Source organism: Hyperolius riggenbachi, chromosome 6, assembly GCF_040937935.1.
Source record: "Hyperolius riggenbachi isolate aHypRig1 chromosome 6, aHypRig1.pri, whole genome shotgun sequence".
Taxonomy (NCBI): Eukaryota; Metazoa; Chordata; class Amphibia; order Anura; family Hyperoliidae; genus Hyperolius; species Hyperolius riggenbachi.
This window is the reverse complement of record NC_090651.1, coordinates 36304136-36331380: the sequence shown is the minus strand read 5'-3', so window position 1 is coordinate 36331380 and position 27245 is coordinate 36304136. Positions and strand designations below refer to the sequence as shown.

The window sequence follows — 27245 nt, the reverse complement described above, 5'->3', positions numbered from 1 at the left end:
AGAGGGTGCCGGGCAATTGTACTAGCTAATTGCGCAAAAGGTGGATCAGCGCAATTGTACTAGCTAGCCTAGTGCTAGCTAGCGGGTTTTCGGCCTCGGGATCTCTGAAGGGGGCTGGCGGGCAAAAAAATTGCAAAACCTCCTGAGTGGCCTAACCCTCAGGAGGTTAAAGAAACTCTGCAACAAAATGTTTAGCCTTATTTCTTCTATCCTATAAGTTCCTATACCTGTTCTAATGTGGTCTGGATTACTGCAGCCTTTTCTAGTTGCACTGTCTCTGTAATATATCTAATCTAGTTTTCTTTGTCAAGCTTTGTCGACTCAGAGAGGAATGCACTGTCTCTACTGTGATAGGGAAAAGTTATGCACACCACCTCCATGCCCCCTGCAGGCTCTGTGTGTGTGCTTTGTTAATTAGTCACAGACAGCCTCTCTCTCTCAATTTCAGCTTGTCTGAGGGGGGAGGGAGCTGCCCATGCTGAGAAACTGTGAAAATCCCTGACTGGAGTGCAGATAATTCACTATGTAATAAAAACTTGTAGTAAACTGTAACAGGAGATATATATATATATATATATATATATATATATATATATATACATATATACACACACACAAACATCACTTCCTGGTTAGCGGCCATGCTTTTTGTTTGTAAACACTGCCTGAACCTGGTGATTAAAAGCCAGGATCACTGCGTGGAGTGGCGGAAACGGCAAAGAGGGATCCAGGAGATCACAGTGACTCGATTGGTATGTTTTTATTGTACAAATCGGACAGTACAGATTCTTTTTAAACAGTTCAGCTCTAACCAGTTGGGGGAACTGTTCTGCTTAACCCTCTTGGCGGTCAATTAATCTGTGGCTGCACAGCCGCAGGAGGTTTTTTAAGCCTAATTTTTTCTTTTATCATGTAGCTAGCCTAGCTCCCACTCCTCCGATCACCGCCGGCGATCAAGCCCATCCGGAAATCCCGTTCTTAACGGGATTTCCTTCAGGGCTTCCCCCGTCGCCATGGCGACGAACGTGAGTGACGTCATCGACGTCGTGACATCACAGGGAGTCCCGATCCACCCCATAGCGCAGCCTGGCGGCGATTGGCCAGGCTGCGCAAGGGGTATGCGGGGGGGGGCCTGTATCGCGGCGGGTAGCGGCACATCGGCGGCGATCGACCCGAACACAACCTTAAATTTTTTTTTATGAAAATCGGCCCAACAAGGCCTGAGAAAGCCCCCGCGGCGGCTTACCCCGAGCTCAGCTCGTAGTTACCGCCAAGAAGGTTAATAATAAGAACATTCTTAAATCCTACTTAATAGCAGCAGTTATGCTGCTATTTCTAGAACTGCACTACAGTTAAGTGCAAATCCCTCTCTAAACTGTCGCAGATTAAGAAGCGCTTAATATCACGTCTACAGCTTGCGCATTGCAGGCAAAGCATGATTTGAGAAGTGCCCCTTTCCTCTGCTGAATTCCTTCAGCAGTGTGTGTGTCAGAGAGATGAGCAACATCAATTTTCCTCACATACTGCACTGTCTGAGAAACCTTCCTAACTCCTCCTATTTTACAACAGTTTAAGGGCCCTTTCACACTGAGGCGGTGCAGTAAATTTACCGTATCCCACCCCACCGCAGCCAATCTATATTCAAACTCCCCACTTTGCGCTGGAAGTGCCCTATCTATTGCGCTTCAATACCTACGTAACCGCACGGCTCCTGTGGCGATCTGTGTCAGGCCGGAAGTCATGTAAGTCTATGGTAACACGTGAACATTTTAAAAAAGCCACCGCAGTTATCAGCGTCGCGCATGTGCGAAAGTGTATTTTAGAAATACGCTTCCGCACGAGTCATTGCCGAACAGTAAGTGAGCATCACTTTCTGTTTGGCCGGATGCCAAACAGAGATCACCACTTGATAATTGTTTCTTTTTTCATTTTCCATTTTCATTGTTTCTTTTTTCCATCTTCCATCTGCCAAGAACGCCAACCCAACCTTAGTCCATGCTTTCATTACATCCCAACTGGACTATTGCAATGCTCTCTACACTGGCCTTCCAGAAAAGGACTTGTACTGCCTACAGCTGATACAGAATACTGCTGCCAGACTGTTAACCAACCAACCCCGTCACTGCCACTTAACACCAGTCCTGCACTCCCTTCACTGGGTACCTATAAAATGGAAGATTGGCCTACTGACATTTACATCACTACATAATCTGGGCCCACTTGAAAGAAAATGTTACAGCTGTGTAGCAATCCCTGCAATCTCAGATCCACAGGTTCTAATAATCTAGTCATACCCAGAGTCCACCTGAAAACTTTTGGTCCCAGAGCCTTCTGTCATGCCGCTCCTACTTTATGGAACTCCTTACCTCAGCAGATCAGGACAGCTCCATCTCTGGACATGTTTAAATCCAGACTAAAAACCCACCTGTTCAGTTTGGCATTTGCAGAAATTGTTGTGTTTACACTTCATTTTAGAACCAATTACTGAATCTGAGAGAGCCTAAGGCCCAGTTCACACTTGCGGTTCGAGTCCGCAAGTGTCCGGGGGTCTGGGGGCCGCAAAGAGACCGTACGGGTCTCTGCCGTGGCCACAAGTTGCCACCAGTTGCGGATCCGGAATGTATCAGTTCCGGCTACAATAAAGCAGCTGGAACTAGATACATTGCAGTGCCAGGAAGGCACCGCAAGCATGGGTGATACCAGCGTGTAGTCCGGGCCCCCCAAGTGGCATAAGATCGGTGCTGGAAGCATCCGGTCCTATTGCCAGTGTGATGAAAAACATCCGTTTCTCATTGCACAGCATGGCCGCATGCGAAGGGTCAGGATCCGGCCAGGGTGCGTGGGCCGGATGATCCGGACCCGAAAAATAGCGCATGTTGGAAAAGTGTCCGGAGTCCGGATCCGATCCGGCTCCGTTCTGTACGGAAGGGACGCATGTGAACGTCCGCATAGACTTTGCATTGCTATGCGGAACGTACGTTCCGTTTGTACAGTATACGGTCCGGATCCAATCAGGCGAATCCGGACAGCGAACGCTAATGTGAACCGGGCCTAAGTGCTTTGAGTCCCATGGGAAAAAAAGCGCTATAGAAATGTTATTGTACTGTATTGCATAAATCTCCCTCTGTACATAAAACTCTCAGTAGCAAACATTCAGCAGAGATTGCCTGACATGACTAAAGAGGTCACCACCAGGGATACATTTCAGAATGTAAATCAGAGAGAAGAAAGATTTTACAGTGGGCAAACAATGATTAAATAATGTATAAATGAATCAAAGTCGGGACAAGGTCCTCCATGTTTTCTCCATTTTTTTGCCTGATGAAGCGGGGTTGTGACCTGCGAAACGCGTTGCAATTTGGAGCACTAAATAAATGTTATTTTGTTTGAAAATAACTGTTTACAGTCTGTTTATCTACAAGGAAGGTAAGTCTACCTAAACTTCCCCCTTTTAAATGGTTTTTAGATGTTTTTATTCTAGTTGGCCCCTCTGTTCAAAATTTCGTATTTAGTCTAGTCCACCCTCGATGGAGGGGTGTATCTCCATACCTTTCCTATCTACAGAGAGCGACTTCTTAAACTGAGTGGGGTCAGGTGATTATTCTCCCCACCTGCATTGCCAGTGGTTGCCTGCGTGGTAACCCTTGTTTGTGAGTATAGCCCTTGTTGTTTTCATTCATATTCTACATGTTTTAAATACTACACTATATTGGGCTCTCGGTCTCCCATCTTCATTTTCACAAAACAACGTGATGAGCGGGTGAGGTGAATGGGTGTGGCTCAGAGGCGTCACACTCATCCACCTCATCCACTTGGCATATTGTTTTGTAATTGACCTGAAGAAGCAGGTGACATCCACGGGCGGCACGCAGAGCTCCGCCATCTGGAACCAGGAAGAGGCGAGATCCCTGCCCTCTGCGCTTATTTCTGGAGGGGGGAGCTGGCAGCACTGTAAGGGGGGCCCGAGATGAGGAGGGGGGGGGGTCGAGGCCCCGATTCCACTGCGTGCCTGGCTAACCTATACCTAGGCACCTATACCTGGCTAACCTATACTGGGGTACCTATACCTGGCTAACCTATACTGGGGTCACCTATACTTGGCTAACCGATACTGGTGTCACCTATACCTAGCTAACCTATACTGGGGCACCTATACCTGGCTAACCTATACTGGAGGCCCCAATAACTGGCTAACCTATACTGGGGGCGCCTATACTAAGCTACTTATTCTGGGGCACCTATAAGTGGCTAGCTATACTGGGGACACCTATGACTGGCTACCTAAACTGTAATTATGTTTCCTGCTTTGTTTTTTAAATATCCTGCCTGGTCTGCCTTTCCAACTTCAGTTTTGGAAGAGGGAGGAGAGGGGGGCCCCAGTGATTCTAATTATGCCCCTGTCCATGAAGGTTACCCCGATGTCTAAGCTGTTCTTCATCCCTGACTGACCCAGACAAGGACCCATTTCAACAGTAAATATTTCCAGAATGTGGCTGCATTTCATTCTGCACAATGCCGTCTCTCACGCTGCACCTCCCTCCCGGAGAACTCGGCTCAGGCGCTGCCCATCCCGCAGCACATTACCGCCGCCGAAATTAGATTTCTGAGAGAACTGCAGCAATTCCGAAAGATACTTTTCATTTAGATCAGTGAAGAAAATGATGCTGAAATGAAGCCAAATGTACCAGGCGAATCATCAGTCATTTTTACTACAAAATTGAATACGGTTTTGTGTACACAGCTGAAAGCGTCATTTAGAAAGTATTTAAAAAATGCATGATCTCCTGACATGCAGCCTGTAAGCACAGCGTAGGCCTGTCTGTTCCCAACATCACTGTGCTTATAGAGAGAAGCTGTCCGTGGAGTTCAGGTCAGAAGCGCGGTCACCATCCAAATGTCCTCGGGGCCTTGTGCTGGCAAGCTCCAGCTCCAATCTCACCATTTATGGTCAGTCTGGATGATGTTCTGACAGCCGTATGGGCACCTCTCTAGCTCCCGCCGCAACTGCGTGTGTGGAGAAAGCAATAGGCCAGGATGGATTTTTCTGGCCAACTCCTATTGTGCTACAAAAAGGGCTTCATTGGCTCAACCATCGAGCGGCTCTGTAAGAGTACCGGTCATTAAATATAATTATCTGCAGATAGATGGTAGACTGTGAGGCCTTATCAAAGCTGCTCTACTAAGGCCGGTGGCGTTGAGGTGGGGATGTGATGGTCCTTTCGCATCCCACAGTAATGCAAAGAATAACCATTATAGAGTACATCTTATTTTGGTGCCGAGCGAGCCGAATGACGGCCCTCCCTGCTGCCGCTAAACTCCCTGGCGGCGTTAAATACTATTCCCCCTCTGAGTTGTCGCAACTCAGCGGGAGATGTAATTGGTGGTCTGGCAACCGTTACGCACAGCATTGCTGCTATGACGGCGCCCAGCTTTAGCACTTACTGCTGCGTGCCGAAATGATCTGCTTCGACAATTATATAACCTAGTGGCAAAATGCACCAACAGGGTCATATGCAGAGCACGGCCACCCGCTCACTGACGTACTCCCTGCTGGGCAGAAAGGGCATCACTGGGATTGCTGTTGGTTCGCGCATGCATGCCACGATACACCACGTTCCATCGTTCACACATGGGGCTTGATTCACTAAACCCTGATAACTGATATCACAGCAGTTATCACGCGACGTGCGGCTCACAGTGCTTATCACGCGAATAGCGTTCGTTCACATGATAAGCAAAGGTTATCACGCGACCACGTGTGCTTTTCAAGTGAAACGCACACGTGATTGCGCGATAACCTTTGCTTATCACGTGAACTAACATTGTTCGCGTGATAAGCACTGCGAGCCGCACATCGCGTGATAACTGCTGTGATATCTGTTATCGCGCTTTCGTGAATCGACCTCATAGTGTGTCGCTCATAGACTTCCATTACCCTAAGCATCGTGCGTTAAGCGCGGTGATTGCGATAATGCCTTGGCTCGGATACTTCCAGCGCACTTCAAGGGGACGCAATAAATATGAAAGTCTCCATAGACTAGGGTAACACAATGCAGGTTTAGCCTGCTAGTGTAAAAGGGTCCTAAAAGGAACTCAAAATGAGAAATATATGGAGGCTGCCATATTTTCTTTAAAGGGAACCAGAGGTGAGAGGGGTATGGAGGGTGCCATATTTATTTCCTTGTAAACAATACCAGTTGCCTGGCTGTCCTACTGATCCTCTGGCATAAATAGCATCTGAGTCAAAACCCTGGAACAAGCATATGGATAATCCAGTCAGCTGAGTCAGAGTACCTGATCTGCTGCATGCTTGTTCAGGGTCTATAGCTTAAAGTATTAGAGACACAGGATCAGCAGGGCTGCCAGGCAACTGGTATTGCTTAAAAGGAAATAAATATGGCAACCTCCACATACCTCTCACCTCTGGTTCCCTTTAACCACTTAAAGAGGAACTTCAGCCTAAACAAACATACTGTCATTAAGTTACATTAGTGATGTTAATTAAAATAGATCGGTAATATAATCTCTTACCCACACTGTTTGAAAAGAACAGGCAAATGTTTGTGATTTCACGGGGCAGCCATCTTTTTGGTTGAAAGGAGGTGACAGGGAGCATGAGACACAGCTCCAACTGTCCTGTGTCCTGAGCACCTCTCCCAGTTGCTAGGCAACGTGAACAACAACATAGGAAATCCCAGCATACTCTGCACAGCATCAGGGAAAAAAAGCCCGGGATTTTTTCCTTGATGGGTGGAGCTTAGCTAAAAATGCAGCTAAAAATGATGCTTTGGTAAGAAAAACAAAGTTCTGATGCTGTGAAACTGTTAAAGAAACACCAAGCCTTTTCAGTTCTGCTGAGTAGATGTTTAGTCCGGAGGTTCACTTTAAGGACCACGGGCTTACACCCCCCCTAGTGACCAGGCGATTTATTACAATTCAGTGCTCTGCAGCTTTGACAGCTCGCTGCACGGCTTAGCAGCTAAATGAATCTGCCCCCCTTTTGTTGCCACCAACAGAGCTTTCTGTTGGTAGCATCTGATTGCTGCTTCCATTTTTTGTGTTTTTTTTTTTTTGTTTGTTTTTTTAATGAATTTTTTTTTTTTTTTTTTTTTTTTTTTTTTTATGAAATGTCCTTATTTTTCATTTATTCATCCAATCAGTGATCACCTCTCATAGGCATGATCCCCTATCACATTGTGGGCCACTTGAGGGGACAGCTTTGTCACAAAGCTGTCCCCTTACACCGCTATGCATAGATTGCAGCGCAGTAAACAGAAAAAAAAGACTTTTCTCTCTTCTACAGCAATCGCAGGCTAACAGGCTGTTATCGGAGCGGAGCTCCGTAACTAAAGCAGGGGTGTGAGCGATCCCCGCTAATCTCTGCCCACCGCTCTTGTGCCTTTCGGCGTTAGATGGTCCTGGGGCTGCCACCTTCCCAATGCCTATCGGCGTTAGGCGGTTGGGAAGTAGTCAAACAATGCACAGCAGAGTCCTCAAACAGCCTAAGGGCTCAAACCCACTAGTAGCCTTTTCTAAGCGCCAATGTAAACCTCTTGCTACTGCAATGCTATGGGAGATTTTTATAAAATCACATCGCTCTAGTGGGATCACACCCATAGCATTACATTAGCAAGAGCTTTGCAAATCACAAAGCGCTCTTAGTGGGTTCCAGGCCTAAGAAGGTGGCCTTCACCACTACGAGTACTGCCCGCGATTTGCGCTGGTTGGTTAAAGAGGAACTCCAGCCTAAGCAAACATACTGTCATTAAGTTACATTAATTATGTTAATTAAAATAGATAGGTAACATAATCTCTCACCCACACTGGTTTAACAGAACAGACAAATGTTTGATTTCATGATGGCAGCCATCTTTTTGGTTGAAAGGAGGTGACAGGGAGCATGAGACACATTTCCAACTGTCCTTTGTCCTGGGTACCTCTCCCAGTTGCTAGGCAACGTGAATAACAACATAGGAAATCCCATCATGCTCTGCACAGCATCAGGGACAGGGGCAAACGCAGGATTTTAAGGGGGGGGGGGGGTTCCTGAAAGGTCCAGAAGCACGTATGTCCCCGAGTGCTTCCGAATACAGGTGGCTCCATACTGCCCATGCACAAAAGTGCGCTGGCGTATTACGGAGCTGCCTATCTTTGGAAGCACTCAAGGACACGAGTGTTTCTGAGGGCTTCTGGTAGCAGCAAATTTGAACGGGGTACAGCGCTGGAACAACTCCCCAAGAGAGGAACAGGAGATAGACTTAGTTTGGACAATTCAGTGGAATATGCTACATAGTGTCACATAGCGCAAGCGATACCCATATGATGCAGGGATATATGCATCTGCGGAAGATGGCGGCGCTATATAAATACTAAATAATAATATTTTGCCTCAACCAGAATTGCGCTTTTATTTAGCTTTCCTGTATGACAAGAAGACACAAATACCCAGCACTAGGGGAAGAGGGAAACAAAGGTGAATGAAGGAGGCTGGTGCACACCAAGAGTGCTTCTGAGCGTTTTTCAAATCAACAGTGATTTGAAAAGCGCTTGGCTAATGTTACCCTATGAGGGTGTTCCCACAGCAGCGTTGTGATTTTTTCAAAATCGCAGGTATACTGCATGTAGCATGTTTTTGAGCAATTCATTCAAAAATCGCTCTGAAAATCACTTCACAAAATCACACTCACAAATTGCTAGCGATTTCTATTGTCATTTTGGCGTTGCACTAGCCCAGAGAGAGGAGTGGAGAAATTGAGAATAGCCTGAGATGGAGCAGAGAACTTATCTGTATTGCAGTCCCACATCACACAAGCTACTTGCCTGTAATCGGACCCCTGTCCCTGTCAGTCTCTCACACAAGTCAGAAAGAAGCCCTCCTGGAGTCTAGGGACTGTCAAAAACTTTTCAGCTTGTTAAACACCTTACCCACACATGCAGTCATTATAACAATGGGGAGAGACCAGACAGATGTTTGCCCACAGACCCTGAGTCCAGGCAAGCTCTGCATCATGCTGTGTATATTTACCAGCTTGCCTGCCCTCTAATTGCATCATGTCTGACACTTCTGTGCTGTGGAGAGTCCGGGACTCCATAATCAACATTCTCTCACTGCAGGCTGCATCTTCTTGTGAGGGAAGCTGGGCTGCCTCTCTCATTCTATTAGCTGGAGGTAGGCACCAGAAGTAAGAAGGGAGGGAGAATGAGGCTGTTTATATTATGCGGGCTTCCCTGGCTGAATACACAGCTCAGTGCAGGGGGGAGGTTCCAGACACCGGAATAGCCCCCTAAGTTCGCCAGTGAGGGAAAAAAAGCCCTGGCCTTTTTTCTTTGATGGGTGGAGCTTAGATAAAAATGGAGCTAAAAATGATGCTTTGGTAAGAAAAACAAAGTTCTGATGCTGTGAAACTGTTAAAGAAACACCAAGCCTTTTCAGTTCTGCTGAGTAGATTTTTGGTCCGGAGGTTCACTTTAAGAGTGCTGGTTAGTTGAGTTCCAGATAATCGGGACTCTACTGTATTCAAAATATTTGGGTTCTCATGAAACTCATACTACATGGTAGTAGCAAATCATAATAGGATGTTTTTGTGCATCCTAACTTACCCCCAGAATGCCATTCGCTCACGTGCCGCACGTTGTCTGTCTTCCCCTCTCCACTGAGCAGCGCATCATTTTGACTCCATTTTTAGTATGGCGGGACATTTAAATTGTTGTGCAGTGGCACCATATTATCTCTTAGTCTATTTTTTTTTAAAGGGGAACTGAAGTAAGAGGTATACGGAGGCTGCCATATTTATTTCCTTTTAATCCATACCAGTTGCCTGGCAGCCCTGCCGATCTATTTCTCGGCAGTAGTATCTGAATAACACCAGAAACAAGCATGCAGCTAATCTTGTCAGATCTGACATTAATGTCAGAAACACCTGATCTGCTGCATGCTTGTTCAGGGGCTATGGCTAATTGTATTAGAGGCAGAGGATCAGCAGGGCTGCCGCCTGCCAGGCAACTGGTATTGCATAGATGGAAATAAATATGGCAGCCTCCATATCCCTCTTAATTCAGTTGTCCTTTAAGGGTAAACAAGTTAACTGTCTAGACTAAGCTACACTGTCCTCATAACTAAAGGGCCAGTGACATTTTAATAATTCCAGCTTGCATGAATATTTAATGCAAACTGCATGCAGCTTGAAATTGGGACATTTAAATGCAATCCTTGATGAGTCTGACTGATTCAGTTCCAACCTGCATACAATGGGCCTGATTCACAAAGCGGTGCTAACCCAGTTAGAGACTTTAGGCATGATAACCATTGCACCATGCTGGTGAAAAGACAGTTTAGGTGTGATAAGTTTAGGCATGATAAGTTTAGGTGTGATAAGTTTAGGCATGCTAAGTTTAGATAAGTTTAGATCGCGCGCAAAGTCCCGCACGCAAAGCAGCGCCATTAAACTCTATGCGAAGTGCACCAGACTTTGCTAGCGCAAAACTTTTGATCAGCTGTGCACTGCGGTGCTAACCCAGTTGGTGCTTAAACTTATCATGCCTAAACTTATCACACCTAAACTTATCATGCCTAAACTGAGTTTAGGCATGATAAAGGGCTTTTCACCAGCGTGCTAACTGTTAGCACCGCATTGTGAATCAGGCCCAATGTGTATTAGGTTTGCATACAAACCAAAATCTCATTGACCATCATAACTACCATGTTCCTTATTAACCCTTTAGCAGCCAATTTATTTGCTTTGCAAGTGTTCCAGACCAATTTATTTTAGAACATTTTTTTTTAATTTCTTATTAGTTAGATTTCCTAGCTTCTATTTAGTACTGCTGTAATGTGTATTTATGACCACTTGTCACTAGGGGGCAGTGTGACACAATAACAGAGGACCTCTGCTTTCAGTTTCTATATATTCTGCTAATAGAGAGAGATCAAAGCATTCTGAGAATTTACAGCACAACCAGTTCTGCTGAGGTCAAAAGCATCGCTCTCAATAAACGGCGCTCAGTAATCTCAAATGAAATAACTCTATTGAAGATGCTAATGAGTTAAAGAAACTCTGTAGTCTCATAAAAATCATCTTTTTATTTCAAAAATGTCTTTAACATGATAGCCCTAACTAAAACGTTGCATCCCCGCGGCTGTAATCTAACTAAATCCCCCCAAACTCCCCGGGGGCAATCCGGGTGGCGCTTCCGTGAGAGGCAGAGCTTTCAGCTACAGCTCTGCCTCTCAGCGCGTCTATCAGCGCCGGGTCACCACCTCCGCCCAGCCCTCTCAGTCTTCCTTCACTAAGAGGAGCGGGGGAGAGATGGAGATATGAGGCTGATTGACGCGTAAGGAGGCAGAGCTGCGGCTGAAAGCTCTGCCTCCTCCAACAGCAAAGTCCACGACCAAGAAAGTCGTGGATTTTGTGAAAGAGAGGGAGGAGGGATTTAGTTTGATTTCAGCCGCGGGGATGCAGTGGTTTAGTTAGGGCTATCACGTTAAAGACATTTTTGACTTCAGTATCTCTTTAAAGACCATTTATTATCTCTCTTTATCTACTGTCCCATATTCCCTGCAACAGTGTCAAGCGTCTATGGCCCATATGCAATGAACTTTTTCTCCTAGGAGAAAACTCAGTAAAAAAAAGTTAATTCCATATAGGCCCATGTCTCTTCACCTAGTTTACCTTTCAGAAAATCGGAGGAGATGATGGAGGGAGAAATTGGGACACAGCTTACCCAGAATCACAGAAACAGCTCCACAAGCCCTGCCCATGGCTCCACAGAAGACGGTTAAAAACTCGGTTAAAACTTCGGTACAGGTGTAAACATTCCACATCCGACACCTTCCAAATTCGCTGAAGTATGAAGCGCACATTTGTTCTGACTATATCCAAAATCTGCAGGAGAAAAATTGAAAGAGAAATTGAAGCATGAAGCATGCGTCAAGAGTTTATACATAGAAACGCAGCAAGTATTGCTGAAAAAGATCCAACGTCATCTACTGGCCAATGCGGAGCAGGAACTGGAATGTGGGAAGGTGGGAGGCATGCAACTTAGAGCTACAGATGTTCTTGCATGTCGCACACCATACCTCCACCGGCTGGAGGCGGGCCTCAGCAGACAGGTGGGGGTGGCCACAGAGCTTTGGAAAGACTTGGGAAACATGGCATGGGTGGTCTTACAAATGGAGGGTGTGGAGTTTCTGCCATTAATGAATTACAAATGAGCGGGTGAGTAATTAATCCCACCACCCATTGATCCATACAGGGATCATGGGCGGCGATACACTAGGGCATGCTGGGGGCGCTGGCCTCCCCTGGGAATCACTGTGCCTCCCTTCTCAGTAACATACAGTTAACCGTTTCCAGGCACCAGCAGCATACAGTGAACAGGATAGGGAATGTAAAAAACTCTGCATGTCAGCCTAAGTCTATGTAGGAATTAGGTAAACCAAGGGTCTTATCTATTTGCCAGAAATACTTCACAATCCTTGCAAGATTCCTTGTAATTAATGTACCTGGATGACACTTATATTTGTAAAAAAAAATCTCTCTACCTCCTTCTGATTGTATGTTCTAACATTGTCAGTCAACAGGAATATAGTCTGAAGAAGGCTTTTAAGCTGAAAGCTTACTTTAAATTAGCCAATAAACTAGCTTGTATCTAGTCTCCAGCAATGCTTAGCTACTAAGATAAAGAATTACACACAAAGTGTTTCTCTCCCTCCTGCCTCTTCCCCCTCCCCTTGCTTGTAGAGTTCTGAGACACTGCCGGGGGGCTGGAATGATTTGTCTGTGATCTATTCACACAGGAGCAACTTGCTAGTAAGTAAGGATTAAAGCATGCCAGCCAACTAGCCAAATACATCTGTAGATAACTTTTCTTTAATAATAGCACCATTATTTGGACAATCTGCTCTGTTCAAAAGCCTCTGAGTTCTGTTTGTGATGTTTACATTTGGTTCCTATTATTGTTGAACTAGTTAGCCTTAATTTTATCGCTCGAGTTAGGCAAAAGATGTCTAAAGATCGTGCCATACAATCAGCCATTTTTAGTACCCAAAGGGTCTCCACCAGCCAGCCAGCCATCGTGCCCCTTTCTGCCCTCCCAAAGAATTCAAGCTGGAGCTGCCACTGGCAGCAGTAATAGAGAGCCTTACATTGCAGGCTCTCTATTTTGCACTGGAAATATTATTTAAAGGCTTTTGGCAGGAAGGTAGATGCATCCTAAAATATGACATCCCATGTATGATGAGTCCCGGTTCTGGAAGGTTTCTAAATATCCCAGAGAGGACAAAGCAGACTGGAAGTCCGTCAATCAAGATGCATTCCTGGAGATAATCCTCACGTTTAAATCTCCTGTCCAGCCGAAAGGTTTCATTAATCCTATGGCCTCCTTCTCAGCAGACTATCAATAAAGGAAAACCTTGTAAATACATCTGTGAAGGAGGCTCTCACTGGTTATCTCTAAATCATCGTATATCCACGGAAAAAATAACTGGACGGCATTTTCTGTTCTAATTGACATTTCATCACTTCTGCAGAGTCACTTATTAAGTATTTATATGTACAGGACAGTGGCGTAGCAATGGGGGTTGCAGAGGTTGCAACTGCACCGGAGCCCTGAAACCAGAGGGGCCCACTAGGGGGCCCTCCTTCATCCATCTTATTAGCTTCTCATTGGTGCTATGCTGGTAAGTAACACTTCTACGTGTGCATTGCATAGTGCTAATCCATTCCTTAACAAACTGGTTCCTTACTCTAAATACACTTCTCTGTAGCTGCAGATGTCCTTGGTAGGTTTCGGGGCTCCATATGAATAAGGTGTTTGGGGCCCCATGTAAAACTCTCACTTGGGCACAATGTGAGTACATATCTTAACCTCCTTAGCGGTAACCCCATACTACATACGGGGTAGCCACCTCGGAGGATCACATGGCCCTAGGACGATTTTTTTTTTATTGTGCCATCCGCTTCAGCTAGCGATTCGCTAGCTAAGCATATACTCAAAGTTGCTCCGGTCCCCCGTGATCGCCCGCAATACCTTCCAGTAAACGTACCCCCCAGCGTTCCCACACCGGTGCAGCTGCCCAATCGGCTCCAGGCTTCGCGATGACGGCGATCGGGATTGCGGATTACGTCATGACATCATCTCCGATCGTTGCCATACGCTGGAAGCCGATAGGGAAACTGCGCTTTTCGTGGGATCGTGGCGAGGTACGTATAGCCGGCGGCAATCGGCGGGCATGGGGGGGGGGGGGACCGGAGCAACCTTGTACATACGCGAAATGCTAGCTAAAGCGTTTTAAAAAAAAGTTTTGCACAAAAAAACTCCCGGCGGACGCAGCCTCAGAAACTGCGTACCGCCAAGGGGGTTAACTGACACCACTATACAGATATCAAGTGATTAAAGGGAATTTGAAGTGAAAATAAACTTCTGATATAATGAATTGTATGTGTAGCACGGATAATGCTGGGAACACACGTTTTGTTTTCGCAGTAGGATCGTTCCGATCGATGCCTTCGATTGATAAATTCTGTTATGTCCGATTCTCCTCTCGATTGTTTTCCACTCCATTTCTCATAGAAGTGAACGGAAAAAAATAAGAAAAACAAGAGGAAGATAAGAGAATGGAGCAGAGAATCTAATGGTAAATTGATTGCGCGGAGAATCGACCGCAAAAAACGTATCTTGTGTTCCTAGCATAAGGAATAGAACATTAGTGGCAAAGAACAGAGTCCCAAATTGTTTCCAGTACAGGAAGAGTTAAAAAACGTCACTTGCTATCTATGCAAAAAAAGCTTCCCTGAGCTCTCCGACCAAACTTGGGCTGGAGACAGTGCTAATTTCTGGAGCATTTATACATCAAAGGAACGGAGACACAGCTTCAGATAAGGTTTTACTGCAGGGAAGCTGAAAGGGTAATTAGCTCTGCTCTGTTTTATAGTTTAAAATACAGAGTGTGCTTTGTAATTGCAAATATGATAAAAGTATGCAATGTTATAGAAAAAAAGCTATATAACTGAAAATAAAAATATAAGACTCTTTTCTTTGTTGCTAATCTTCTACTAATTATCCGTACTACACATACAATTCATTATATCATACGTTTTTTTTTCGCTTCAGTGTCTCTTAAAGGGCCTGGCTGAAGGTGCTCACAAACAAGATAGAACAGGTTTGTCTGATGATGACAAATGTATTTATTTGTTATATTTATAAAGCGCCAGCATATTACACAGCGCTGGACATTAGTTTAGGTTACAGACAATATTTAGGGGTGACATACAGCAATATGACAATACAGGAATACAAGAAAACCAGATCACACAGCACAGTATGAGTACAAGGTAATGCTTAGTCAGTCACTGGATGGAGCATGGAGATTAGGCAAGTTAGGTTCACTCAGATGCATAGCATGGGTTCACAGTAATGGAGGCGCATGATCAGGTAGGACACAAAAGGAGTAGGACCCTGCCCAAAGGCTTACAATCTAGAGGGAGAGGTAAGGACACGAACGGTAGGGGACCAGAGTTCAGCTGTAGGTTTAGAGCACTTGTGAGGGGTAGTAGGCCAGAGTGAAAAGGTGAGTTTTGAGGGCCTTCTTGAAGATGTTGAATGAGGGGGCTGCCCTAATGGGTGGAGGAAGGGAGTTCCATAGTGTTGGAGCAGCTCTTGAGAAGTCCTGGAGGCGTGCATGGGACTGGGTGATGCGGGGGGCGGTTAGGCGAAGTTCATTGGAAGAGCGGAATGAGCTGCTAGGTGTGTATCTCTGAGTAAGATCAAATGGTGTCAAATGTCCTTCTCCCCTGTTTAGGGTAACAATTGGTCAGGAAGGTCAGTGGATTACTTTTAGGGACACAGGAGACTACAGTGTTCTAGGAGACCACATCCCTCTTCAGATGTAAACTTGATGTGGAAGCAATTAAGACCTACACAATCGCCTGAAACCTGACATCCCCATGATCAGTCCAGCAGAACTAATTGCAGTCTAAGTATGAGCCTTGCTAGAACTTAGCCCTAAGCACCCGCTTACACTAAGACGCAGTGGATGTATAAACGCTGTGGCAAGTGCATCCGCACAGACTAGGCCACAGAAAACACCAAATCAATGAATAGAGGATAGGATAGGATAGTCGAAACAGGAAAAAAGGGTGCCGGAGGTACCATGGAAAGAAGATTATAAACCCGCAGCAATAGGCAGAAATTGAATTGCCGTAATTAATTTGCATAGTGGGTAGCCCGGTGTCCCCTATTTTATCGGGCGGCCCTTGGGTGCCCAAATTTCCGCCTATTGTCGCTAATTGGGGCTTTGTGGCACGGGGGCGTTAAGAATTGGCAGCACTGGGGGGGGGGGCGGTTTAAGAGTTAGGCACCACCGGGGGAGGGGTGGAGAATTAGGGGTTAGGCACCACCGGGAGGTTGTTAAGACTTCGGCATGGTAGAGGGAGGGTCCTGTGTGAGAATAGGGTTAGATCATAGTAAAATATCTGTAAAGATTACCTATATTTAACTATCAGAATTAGTAGTAGGATAACAGTCATTTCCCCAATATTCTACTAGCGACCATCTCCGGCACCCTTTATTACAGCTGTGTTCTATAGTTTGTCAGTATTCAGGAATCAGTCTGAAGAAGGCTTCATAGCCGAAAGCTTACTGCTTTTCTTCTAAGTTAGCCAATAAATGGTATCATCTTGATTCAAAACTTCTTGCTTTTACTGATAGCTAACACGGTACAACACTTTACTGCTTCTTACTTTTACCTAGTGAGAGGATAGTGAACCCGTACACAGCTGGGGCATCAGAAAAACTCACGATAACCTATAACAAATGTCATTCATTACTCTGTTTCCTTCAAACCCAGCAGAACAATAAAGCTTATAAATGCATGCATCCAACACCTAGGAGAGTACCTAGATAAATGCAACTCAGTTCACTAAAGACTGCAAAGATTTATATAGTACTGTAAAAGAATACTGATCCATCACTCAGTGAGTTATCAATACAATAACAAGTTCATTATTTTCAGCACAGCTACAAGCATAGAACTTAAAGAGGAACTCCAGTCTAAACAAACATACTGTTATTACATTAGTTATGTCAATTAAAATAGATAGGTAATATAATCTCTTACCCACCCTGTTTTAAAAGAACAGGCAAATGTTTGATTTCATGAGGGCATCCATCTTTTTGGTTGAAAGGAGTTGACAGGGAGCGTGAGACACAGTTCCAACTGTCCTGTGTGCTGATCACCCCTCCCAGTTGCTAGGCAACGTGAATAACAACATAGGAAATCCCATCATGCTTTGCACAGCATCAGGGAAAAAACGCCCGGACAGGGCTCTTTGATGGGTGGAGCTTAGCTGAAAATGCAGCTAAAATTATGCTTTGGTAAGAAAAACAAAGTTCTGATGCTGTGAAACTGTTAAAGAAACACCAGGCCTTTTCAGTTCTGCTGAGTAGATTTTTAGTCCAGCGGTTCACTTTAAAGGGGCTCTCTTGGGTTTTTTTAAAAGTAAAAACGGACACTTACCTGGGGCTTCTACCACCCTTCTGAAGCTGAAATGTCCCAAGCCATCCTCCTACAATCCTCGGTTCCCCGCCGCCGGTTCCGGTAATATATTCATCTAACAACATGAATAATGCTCGCTCCCACGCGTCATCGGGAGCTTACTGCGCAGGCGCAGTACAAAGTTTACTTGTACTGCGCAGTAAGCTCCCGATGACCCACTGCGCCTAGCTACGGCCGTGCAGCCACCGTGGATCTCAGATGCCAATCAGATCGGGAGCAGCAGCAGAGAATGGCGGATCGTTGGTGGACGGCGCGGGACATTACAGCTTCAGGGGGTCAGTAGAAGCCCCAGGTAAGTGTTCGTTTTTATTTGAACCCCCCTCCCCATCATAGAATAGAGTTGTTAATTTTAGGATGGATTATTGTTGGCAATAGAGGGGTTGATTTTGTACACGGATACCTATGCTGAGGAGTGGATAATAAAGTTGTTATTGTATTGATACCGCTATGAGTGAGTGATTGCCAGTCTTGTACAATACAATGTGATTTTATATAGGTGGGCGACTCCCTTGAAACAATATTGTGCTTATGAGAATAGACGGATAGGGTTGGTGGTTCATATACCAATTGATTATTGCAAAGATTTACATACCTCCCAACTTTTTGAGATAAGAAAGATGGACACTTGAAGACACGCCCCTGCCACACCTCTAACCACAACCCCACCACACCCCTTGCCATTCATATCACAAAGAATTTAGAATCAAAATATGAAGTGTTATCATTCAAATCACACTGGTCCTTTCTGTCATCATTAGTTTTCCTTCATTTTAACATTTGAAAGTAAGAAATGTATCAATTGAAATGATGGGAATAAAGTTTAGAGTCAGTTAAAGAGAAACCGTAACCAAGGAACTTCATCCCAATCAGTAGCTGATACCCCCTTTCCCAAGAGAAATCTATTCCTTTTCACAAACGGATCATCGGTTGCTCTGTATGGCTAATATTGTGGTGAAACCCCTCCCACAGTGTGATGTCAGCACCAGGGTAATCTTACAAAATTTCTGCTTCCCAAAAAGTTTCAGATTTCTGCATTTTTTTTGTCAATAAAGTTAGTTCATCGTAAAAATAAAAAATGTGGCATCTGCTATTTATTGCGGATGTACACTATTATGCAGAAACCGCTTTTTCGATTGCCAACCGGGGTAAACTTCTGCATTCTCAGATTGGCCTGATGCTTCCTAAATCTGATTGGCCTAAAATTACTAACTTAATCCAATTGCAGCTGAAAAATGTTGCATTGTCTGATTGTCTAAAATTTCCAAGGTAATCTGATTTCTGCGTAAAAAGTCTTCATTCTCTGATTGGTCCAATGCTTCCGAGTTCTGTGACTGGGCTAATGCCCAATTTCCGAAAATTTCCGAGTTGCAATGAAGCGGTATTTCCACAGAAATCGAATATTCTCTTACCAATTTCCGTCGCGTTAAACCCATTTCCGAATGGAAACTCAGAAATCATCATTCCGTGGACATTTTCCGACCACCCCTTATAATGGCTACAAGGATACTGTAAAGCGACACTTAACCCTAGTGTAGCGCCCGAGGCCATAGCCCTTTATAATAACATGCAAAAAAAAGGTGTTGAATTTACCAGAACTTTATGGAGTGATGAAAAATCAGATGGCAGCTTTCAGCCTGCTGGATGCACTCAATCATCCCCAAATTAATTGCATCTAGCTCATCTGCCAAACCGTCATGGCAACGGAACAGGCTTGGGGACGCTGCCTCGTGTGGCATCGAGTGGTGCTGCGCTACACTTGAAATTAAACTGGAATCTTTCCCAAGACAATGATAGGCTTCCCACTGCTTCATCCGCAGAAAAATATATTTGTTCCAAGAGCTACCACAAGCACCTTTAAAGTGAACTTGTTGGGGTTTCTTAGCGTTTGTAAAATGACACTGCTGAATAAGAGTAAGATGAATATGCCAAGGTGCTAATAGTGTCTTGAACAATAATATAAACATCATTCGCTACTGGTTTTTCTCCCTTGAAGAGACCTGAGAAAGCCCTCAGCTGCTTGTTGTCTACAAGCAACTCCTGGCTACCAGAAGTGTGTTTACGCCAGGTTTTATGCACCGCTATGAGAGAATGAATAAGGGGAGGACATTTTACCTCATGCAACCCCCGATAGCAGGGAGTCAAATTAATCCCAAGATATTTAAATTTGCCTCTTTGACACACCAAATGAAAGTTGGCCTCCATAAGCGTAAGCATGTGAGGAAGAGGTTAATTGGCAAGGCTCAGACCAGAAAAGGATGTAAACTGCTCTAAGAGCGTGAGGCAAGAGGTTAATCAGCATGGCTATGGATTTAGTCGAATTAAAGCGGAATATAACCCTGCATTTCAACTTTGCTCTAAAATATTATTTACAGCATATTATATGCAAAAAGCATTTTTTTTTTTACTAGACCAGCATTGGAAGGGTTAAACACAGAGGTTTAAAGGTCCTGGAGATATATGCAGAAGTTCAGATAGATACATTCTATTTAGTTACATGTATCTATTGATAAACAGTTACACACTCTTTGGCTGTCCTCCAAGCTCCTTCTCAGTGAGAGAGATGAGTCACATTCAACACTTAGATACATTATGTAAACAAAATGTATCTATTTCAGCTTCGGATGGTCTGCAGAAATCTAAAGGAACTTTAAAGCCCTGTGTAACCCTTCCAATGCTGGTCTAGTAAAAAAAAAAAAATGCTGGTTGCATATAATATACTGTAAATAATGTTTTAGAGCAAAGTTGAAATGCAGGGTTATATTCCGCTTTAACACTCCGATCAAAAAAGGATACAAACCAGTCTGAAGGCGGCCACACACCATTCAATTATTTAAATATATTTTCAATTTGAGAACTGCAATAAATGTTTCTGTCTGATTGTAACATATTAAAAATCTGACCATTGTACCACACACATGTTAAATTTTTTACCCACCTATGAAAAAAATGATTGAAAACTCAGAAAAAATTGTTTGGACCTGTACATCAAGTCATTGACAATCTACCCTACACCATTCAATTTTCATAAAAATTGACCAGAAAAATTCAACAGTCCTGATCTTCTTTTATCGAAGAATAACAGGAAATTCAATCAGATTTCTCGAACAAATGAGAAAAAAAAGATTTCAATTTTTCTGTACAACCGATTTTATCAAATTGCCGTAAAGTTGGATCATTTTTAAGAGGGAAAACAGATGGGGAAGGATACTGACCAGCTTGGAAAGAAACAGTCAAGGTGGCCACACACACGATACAATTTTTTAAAATTATTTTATAATTTAAGTATTGCAATAATTTTTTCTGATTGATTGTAAAATTTAAAAAATATGACCAATCTTCCATACACGGTTGTTCCATTTAAAGGAGTTATCAGGCAAAAAGTAATAAAACAATCAGACCGTCACGTGGACCCGGAGGGTACTGCGCAGGCGCAGATCTACTGCGCATGCGCAGTCCACTCTGGTCCTCGAGGCGGTGATTGACTGCGCCACTCGCGCAGGCGCAGTACAGGCCGTCCTGGAGGTCGGCCTGACGTCATCGCCGGGGCTCGGGACGGAGCTGCGGGGAGAGCTGCGGCGAGGGCATGCTGGGAGCTTGGGGCTGGAGGAAGCCCCGGGTAAGTAGCACTTGTTTTATTACTTTTTGCCTAATAACTCCTTTAAGCCCAATTTAGAAAAGAATTATTGAAAACGCTGAAAAAAATTGCTTGAGTCTATACATCAAGAAATTAATAATCTACCTTCCACCTTTCAATTCTAAAAAAAAAAAAAAAATGATCAGAAAAATCCAAAGTTTTTATTGAATTTTTCGTAAAATGTGATCATTTTATTGTATTGTGTCTCGCCACCTAATGCAGGGAATACACCATGCCTTTTTTCGGCAGATAGAGGTTTCGATAGATAATTTCCGACATGTCCGATCTTACTTTTGATCGTTTTACCTCTCAATTTCTCATAGAAGTGAATGGAAATTGATAAAAAAAGAAAGGAGAATCGAGCGGGAAATCGAGCGGAAAAATGAATCCAAAATCAATCGGATGGAAAATGGACCATAAAAACGCATTGTGTATTCCCAACATTAAAGTGGTATGAAATCTAGCATTTCTTCCTTGCTTTAAAAGATTATTTACAGCATATAACATACTACCACAAAGAAAATGGCAGAACAGTAGTCAGTTAAACACAGCACTTTGCTCTTTAGTGGAAAGCTTCTGACCGACCGCATCTGAAGAGATGATAACATTATCTTTTGTTTACATTCCTTTGTCAGCTACAATTAGTAAACCTTAGCAGCAGTTCTGAAACTGAGCTGCACACAGAGTAAAAGCAGAAAGAGCTGAGAAGCTACCAGCAGTCTGTACAACTGCAGTGAAAACTGCAGCTAAAGGAAAGAAGAGAGGTAAACTAAAGCTGTCAGTGCAGCAGAGTTCAGAAAAAGTGGGCTAATTGTAAGTGTATAACCCGCCAAAAAAAAAGTCACATATGTACATAACAATGGGAAAAGTATTGGGGTTGGGAGATAAGTAAATCTCTCATTCATGGCAGCATTCAATTAAACAGTGTCTCAAGGTGAGAGTGTATTAGCCTTATTGGGCACTCTGAGTCAATTCACTTTAGGGCCCGTTCACACTTATAATCGCAGTTTGCGGGAGTGATTTTCCCGCGATTAACGCGGAAAAATCACTGGACACTCCGGCGGTTTTGGAAAAATTTTTGTATCTTATATCAATCCTCATCTTCGAGTACATTTTTCTTGCCTTTTAACGGTGTTAAATAATTTTACACATGCTGTGGGGCACCTCCCTACCAATGCTACATCTCCGAACCCCCATGGGGATGGTCTTCAGTTTGTTTTTACATTTTTCCATCTACTTTCCATGTTTTTGGAGTGCGACCAAACCACACGGAAGCAAGTCAACCCTTAATGCGATAATCCATGATTGCTATGCTGCAACCTGGTTTTGTGAGTACCTTATTGTTTTCTTTCCTTTCTGCATTACATTACATACAATGCCATAAGGGACTCCCAGCTCTCCCGTTTCTTTTGTATCTCCCTCTAGAAGGCTGACAGGTATTTAAGACTTCTATCAGTTGGGTGTAGAGTTGTGAATGATTCTACCACAGAATCCATTAGAATTAGCATACCTCCCAACTTTTTTGAGGTAAGGAAGAGGGACCCTTAAGCCACACCCTAATCACTTCCCATCACACTTCTAATCATGCCCCCGGCACACCCCAAGTCAGGCATACCATAAAGATTTCATTAAAAAAATATGTTATTTTAAAATTCAAACCACACTGGTCCTTCCTATCCTGGGTCATTTTACTTCATATTAACATGAATATAAGCAGGGCCGCCATCAGAAATTTTGGGGCCCCTCACACATCATCAGGCCTGGGCCACCCTCCCCGGGCCCACCCACTGGTTGCTGAGCCCGCTCACTAGCCACCCCACACCCGTGTCTGTGCGTGAAGTGCGCTGCAGCGAAACATGTGCATGGCTCCGACACTGAAGAAAGTGTCATGCACAGCGTGATGTAGGAAAAAGTGGAGGTAAAGGTAGCCAAGTATAGCTGGTGCCCCAGTATAGGTAGCCTGTAGCCAGATATAGGTGGTGCCCCAGTATAGAAAGTCCGCTGTAGCGGGGTCACTCATCTGTTCCCCACGTTCAAGAGCTGATGTCATTCTTCTCTCAGTGCTGGAACGCGGTTTGCTGGGTAGTGAGCCACAGGCCCGCAGCCAGCACATGCGGCCCTTCCAGCGTTTTCGGGGGGCCCAGGGCCCCCAGAAACTCTGGGCCCCTCACTGAAGTCTCAGTTGCCCCCCCCCCCCCCCCCTGATGGCAGCCCTGAATATAAGAAATATATCATTGTGTGGATGCATTTAAGCATACCCACGAATACATTGTAATACCCCTTCAATCACCATTCGTGGTGTAAAGCTCTCTGTCCCCCGGTCCGGCCGGTGTAAATTGCATTGGGGCCGGCACCTCTCAGCAAAGTCCCGCTGTGACCCCTGGAAGCGGAAGTCGGATCACATGGTCTGCACATGCTCTGGCTTTCGTCATCCTCCTCTCAGCCTAGCGGGCAGCACGTCATTCTGCTCAGTGCACAGAGGAGCTTCCAGAGTCACAAAGTGACTTTTACACCGGCCCGGACCGGGGGGGCAGAACGATCTCCATCACTGTCAGTAAGTGGGGGTATTACCAATGCTTAAATGCATACCCACGCAGTCTGCTCAGGGTCCCTTTAAATGATGGGGATAAAGTCAATCAAACACATTTTTCTGTTCAGCTTTATATCCTGCATCAGGCATATCTTACTCCATCTCGAGTGGTTATGTACAACGCCAATGCTAGCAGACTATGCCCAAAATGCGGCCTCAATTCCCCCTCCTTTTACCATCTGATCTGGAGTTGCTCCCAAATTTCTTCCTTCTGGAAGCAAGTGGTTAAATTCTTCCATGATAAGATGGGCTCTCCAGTAGCAATGGACCCAATTGTATGTATACTAGGAGTTATCCAGGATGAAGGCCCGCAGCCTTGCATTAAATCCTTTATCCGTGAGACCCTATTTGCGGCGCGACAGGAGATAGCCCTGAGATGGCTGTCCCCTGTTTTTCCACTTCTTTCTAGTTGGATTAAAAGACTGGATGATGGTCTCGCCTACAAAAAGCTGGTTTACATGCACAGAGGTCGTATCAATCAATTTCATCTTAACTGGGACCAGTGGGAAAATAGGAAATAACCCCAATCATTGATATCGTATGTCTGCTCTAACAGTATATGGCACTGCGTGACATTCAATATTCTGAATTGTGGTTAATAATAACAGCACCTGCTACAATGAAGTCACGTAGTGTCATCCTTTTACTACATGTATTCCCCATAGCTGTTGAATTTTCAAATACTATAAGTCATTATACTTTGCCAAACTGCTGGTTTACACAATGTAAATACCCCAATGATAACCTTTATTGACTGTAACGACTTTGTATTGGATTTCATGTTTGTACTTCCACACTTTTTCTAATTCTCTTTGCTGTTATTGCAGTGTTTGCCTGTACATATATTATATGCTTCAATAAACTTTTATTGGTTAAAAAAAATAGTAGAAAAATACATATATTTACATAGGTCTGTACATCAGCTCTGAAAGAGGGCCAATCGAGTAAGAAAGAGGGACAGAGGGACTGGGTTACCTAAGAGGGACTGTCGCTCCAAAAAAGGGAAAGTTGGAACCTATGATCAGTAGACAAATAAAACAAATGGGACCCAGTGCCTTACCTTCTTCTGCTTGACTGAGTCCAGTTTTATCAGCCAGTAAGATGCCACCTTCGGCTTGTGATAGCGCCAGTTTTCCATAATCTGCAAGACAGATATAAAGAGATGATGGGCTACTTGTGTTCAGAGGCTGCCATATTGTCTAGAACATCGTCTGATAAAGGCTCAGCATCCGCAACAGTCGAAAATGCTTGTAAAACAATATCCTTTCTTTAGTGATCCCCCCAAAAATAGGTTTTCCCAGTATGAGTCTGTGTAACCAGGTACTGGCACAGCATGACTCAGGAATGATTACTAAGAGGCAAAGAATCAGCATGACAAGTAGACAAGTAGGATTTTTTCAGATATACTGTATCTCTTTTCGTAACTTCAGGCTTACTTAAAGTGAACATGAGATGAGAAGTATATGGAGGCTGTCACTGTCGCATTTATTTTCTTTTAACCACTTTATCGAATCTGGATGACTACATTTGTCCAGATAGGAGCCGCTGTCACGATCCCCTCTGCAGCATGCATTGCTGGCTGCAGTTACATTGCAGCCAAGCACTTCCTGATGTCTTTTCTTGCAAATGGCCTGGTCTTGTCTGTTTCTCTTTGCCGTCTGCCTGTGATTAATTACCATTCACCTTTGTGGATATTTGCCTGTCCACTCCCTCTGAATGACCTAAGCATAAAGAGTTGCCTCCTGCTGTGTTCCTTGCTCCGACATAGCTTCAGATGCAGCCTGCATGGCTGCAGCTACTGAGCCTCTGATCCTGGTTACGTGTTCCTGGTGTGGGTCATGCTAGCTCTTGCTGTAGAGCGGCGGACCCTATCTGGCTTGTTCCTGTTATCCCTGATACTGGTTACGTGTTCCTCGTGTGGGTCACGCTGGCTCTTGCTGTAGAGCAGTGGACCCTACCTGGCTTGTTCCTGTTATCTGTTTGTCTGTCTGTCTGAGCTACACTTGCCGTTACCCTTGGTAAGGCAACCGATTGGCAAGCGTGCTTGTTATCTGTTTGTGTTCCTGGTTAGGCAGATAGTACACTTTGTCGCTGTTGCACTTCACGTGCGGTGACCGCACTCCCAACGTGTTTAGTTACTGTTGCGCGTATCGTGCGGTGACCGCGTTTAGTTAGCGTTTGTTAATTTGCTAGTACTTGTGCCATATATCGGTTACGCCGATATATGCACATGCTAGCGCGTTTATTATTTTATCTTTGTTTCTTGCTTTACTTTGCCTTCTGGATTGTGCCGTCTTCTGCGTAGGAGTGGCGACACTCCTGAGGAAGGGCTACGCCCGAAACATGTCGTGTCTGTGCCTCTGCATACTCAATACAGTTGTTTGCTGAGCCATTGGTGTGCCGTCTCCATTTCTTTCATTGTACAAGTTTATGCAGGAGTGGTGGACCTGCAGGAGTTCAAGGCACCGGCAGCGGTCTAAGCATCTTGGACCTGACAGGTGAGCAAAAGTGTGGAACAAAAACCTAACTTCAGGCTTACTTAAAGTGAACATGAGATGAGAAGTATATGGAGGCTGTCACTGTCGCATTTATTTTCTTTTAACCACTTTATCGAATCTGGATGACTACATTTGTCCAGATAGGAGCCGCTGTCACGATCCCCTCTGCAGCATGCATTGCTGGCTGCAGTTACATTGCAGCCAAGCACTTCCTGATGTCTTTTCTTGCAAATGGCCTGGTCTTGTCTGTTTCTCTTTGCCGTCTGCCTGTGATTAATTACCATTCACCTTTGTGGATATTTGCCTGTCCACTCCCTCTGAATGACCTAAGCATAAAGAGTTGCCTCCTGCTGTGTTCCTTGCTCCGACATAGCTTCAGATGCAGCCTGCATGGCTGAAGCTACTGAGCCTCTGATCCTGGTTACGTGTTCCTGGTGTGGGTCATGCTAGCTCTTGCTGTAGAGCGGCGGACCCTATCTGGCTTGTTCCTGTTATCCCTGATACTGGTTACGTGTTCCTCGTGTGGGTCACGCTGGCTCTTGCTGTAGAGCAGTGGACCCTACCTGGCTTGTTCCTGTTATCTGTTTGTCTGTCTGTCTGAGCTACACTTGCCGTTACCCTTGGTAAGGCAACCGATTGGCAAGCGTGCTTGTTATCTGTTTGTGTTCCTGGTTAGGCAGATAGTACACTTTGTCGCTGTTGCACTTCACGTGCGGTGACCGCACTCCCAACGTGTTTAGTTACTGTTGCGCGTATCGTGCGGTGACCGCGTTTAGTTAGCGTTTGTTAATTTGCTAGTACTTGTGCCATATATCGGTTACGCCGATATATGCACATGCTAGCGCGTTTATTATTTTATCTTTGTTTCTTGCTTTACTTTGCCTTCTGGATTGTGCCGTCTTCTGCGTAGGAGTGGCGAATCCTTCCGATCCTGCTTTGCGAGGTAAGCTATCGCTGCGGTCGCGATTG

The 27245-nt window shown here is 44.6% G+C and overlaps 1 protein-coding gene across 6 annotated transcripts in view; it reads right to left on the bottom strand.

The window, feature by feature from the left end:
* TTLL7 (tubulin tyrosine ligase like 7) overlaps positions 1–27245 on the bottom strand; it is a 314533-nt gene that overhangs the window by 73082 nt on the left and 214206 nt on the right. For 5 of the 6 annotated variants that reach the window (XM_068239147.1, XM_068239151.1, XM_068239146.1 and 2 more), the window contains exons 18-19: positions 24839–24919; positions 11722–11882 (exon numbers count right to left, since the gene is read on the bottom strand). In XM_068239147.1, the coding sequence (XP_068095248.1) occupies positions 11722–11882; positions 24839–24919 (242 nt within the window). The remainder of the gene's footprint in view (positions 1–11721; positions 11883–24838; positions 24920–27245) is intronic. The other variant, XM_068239150.1, reaches the window with a different exon arrangement.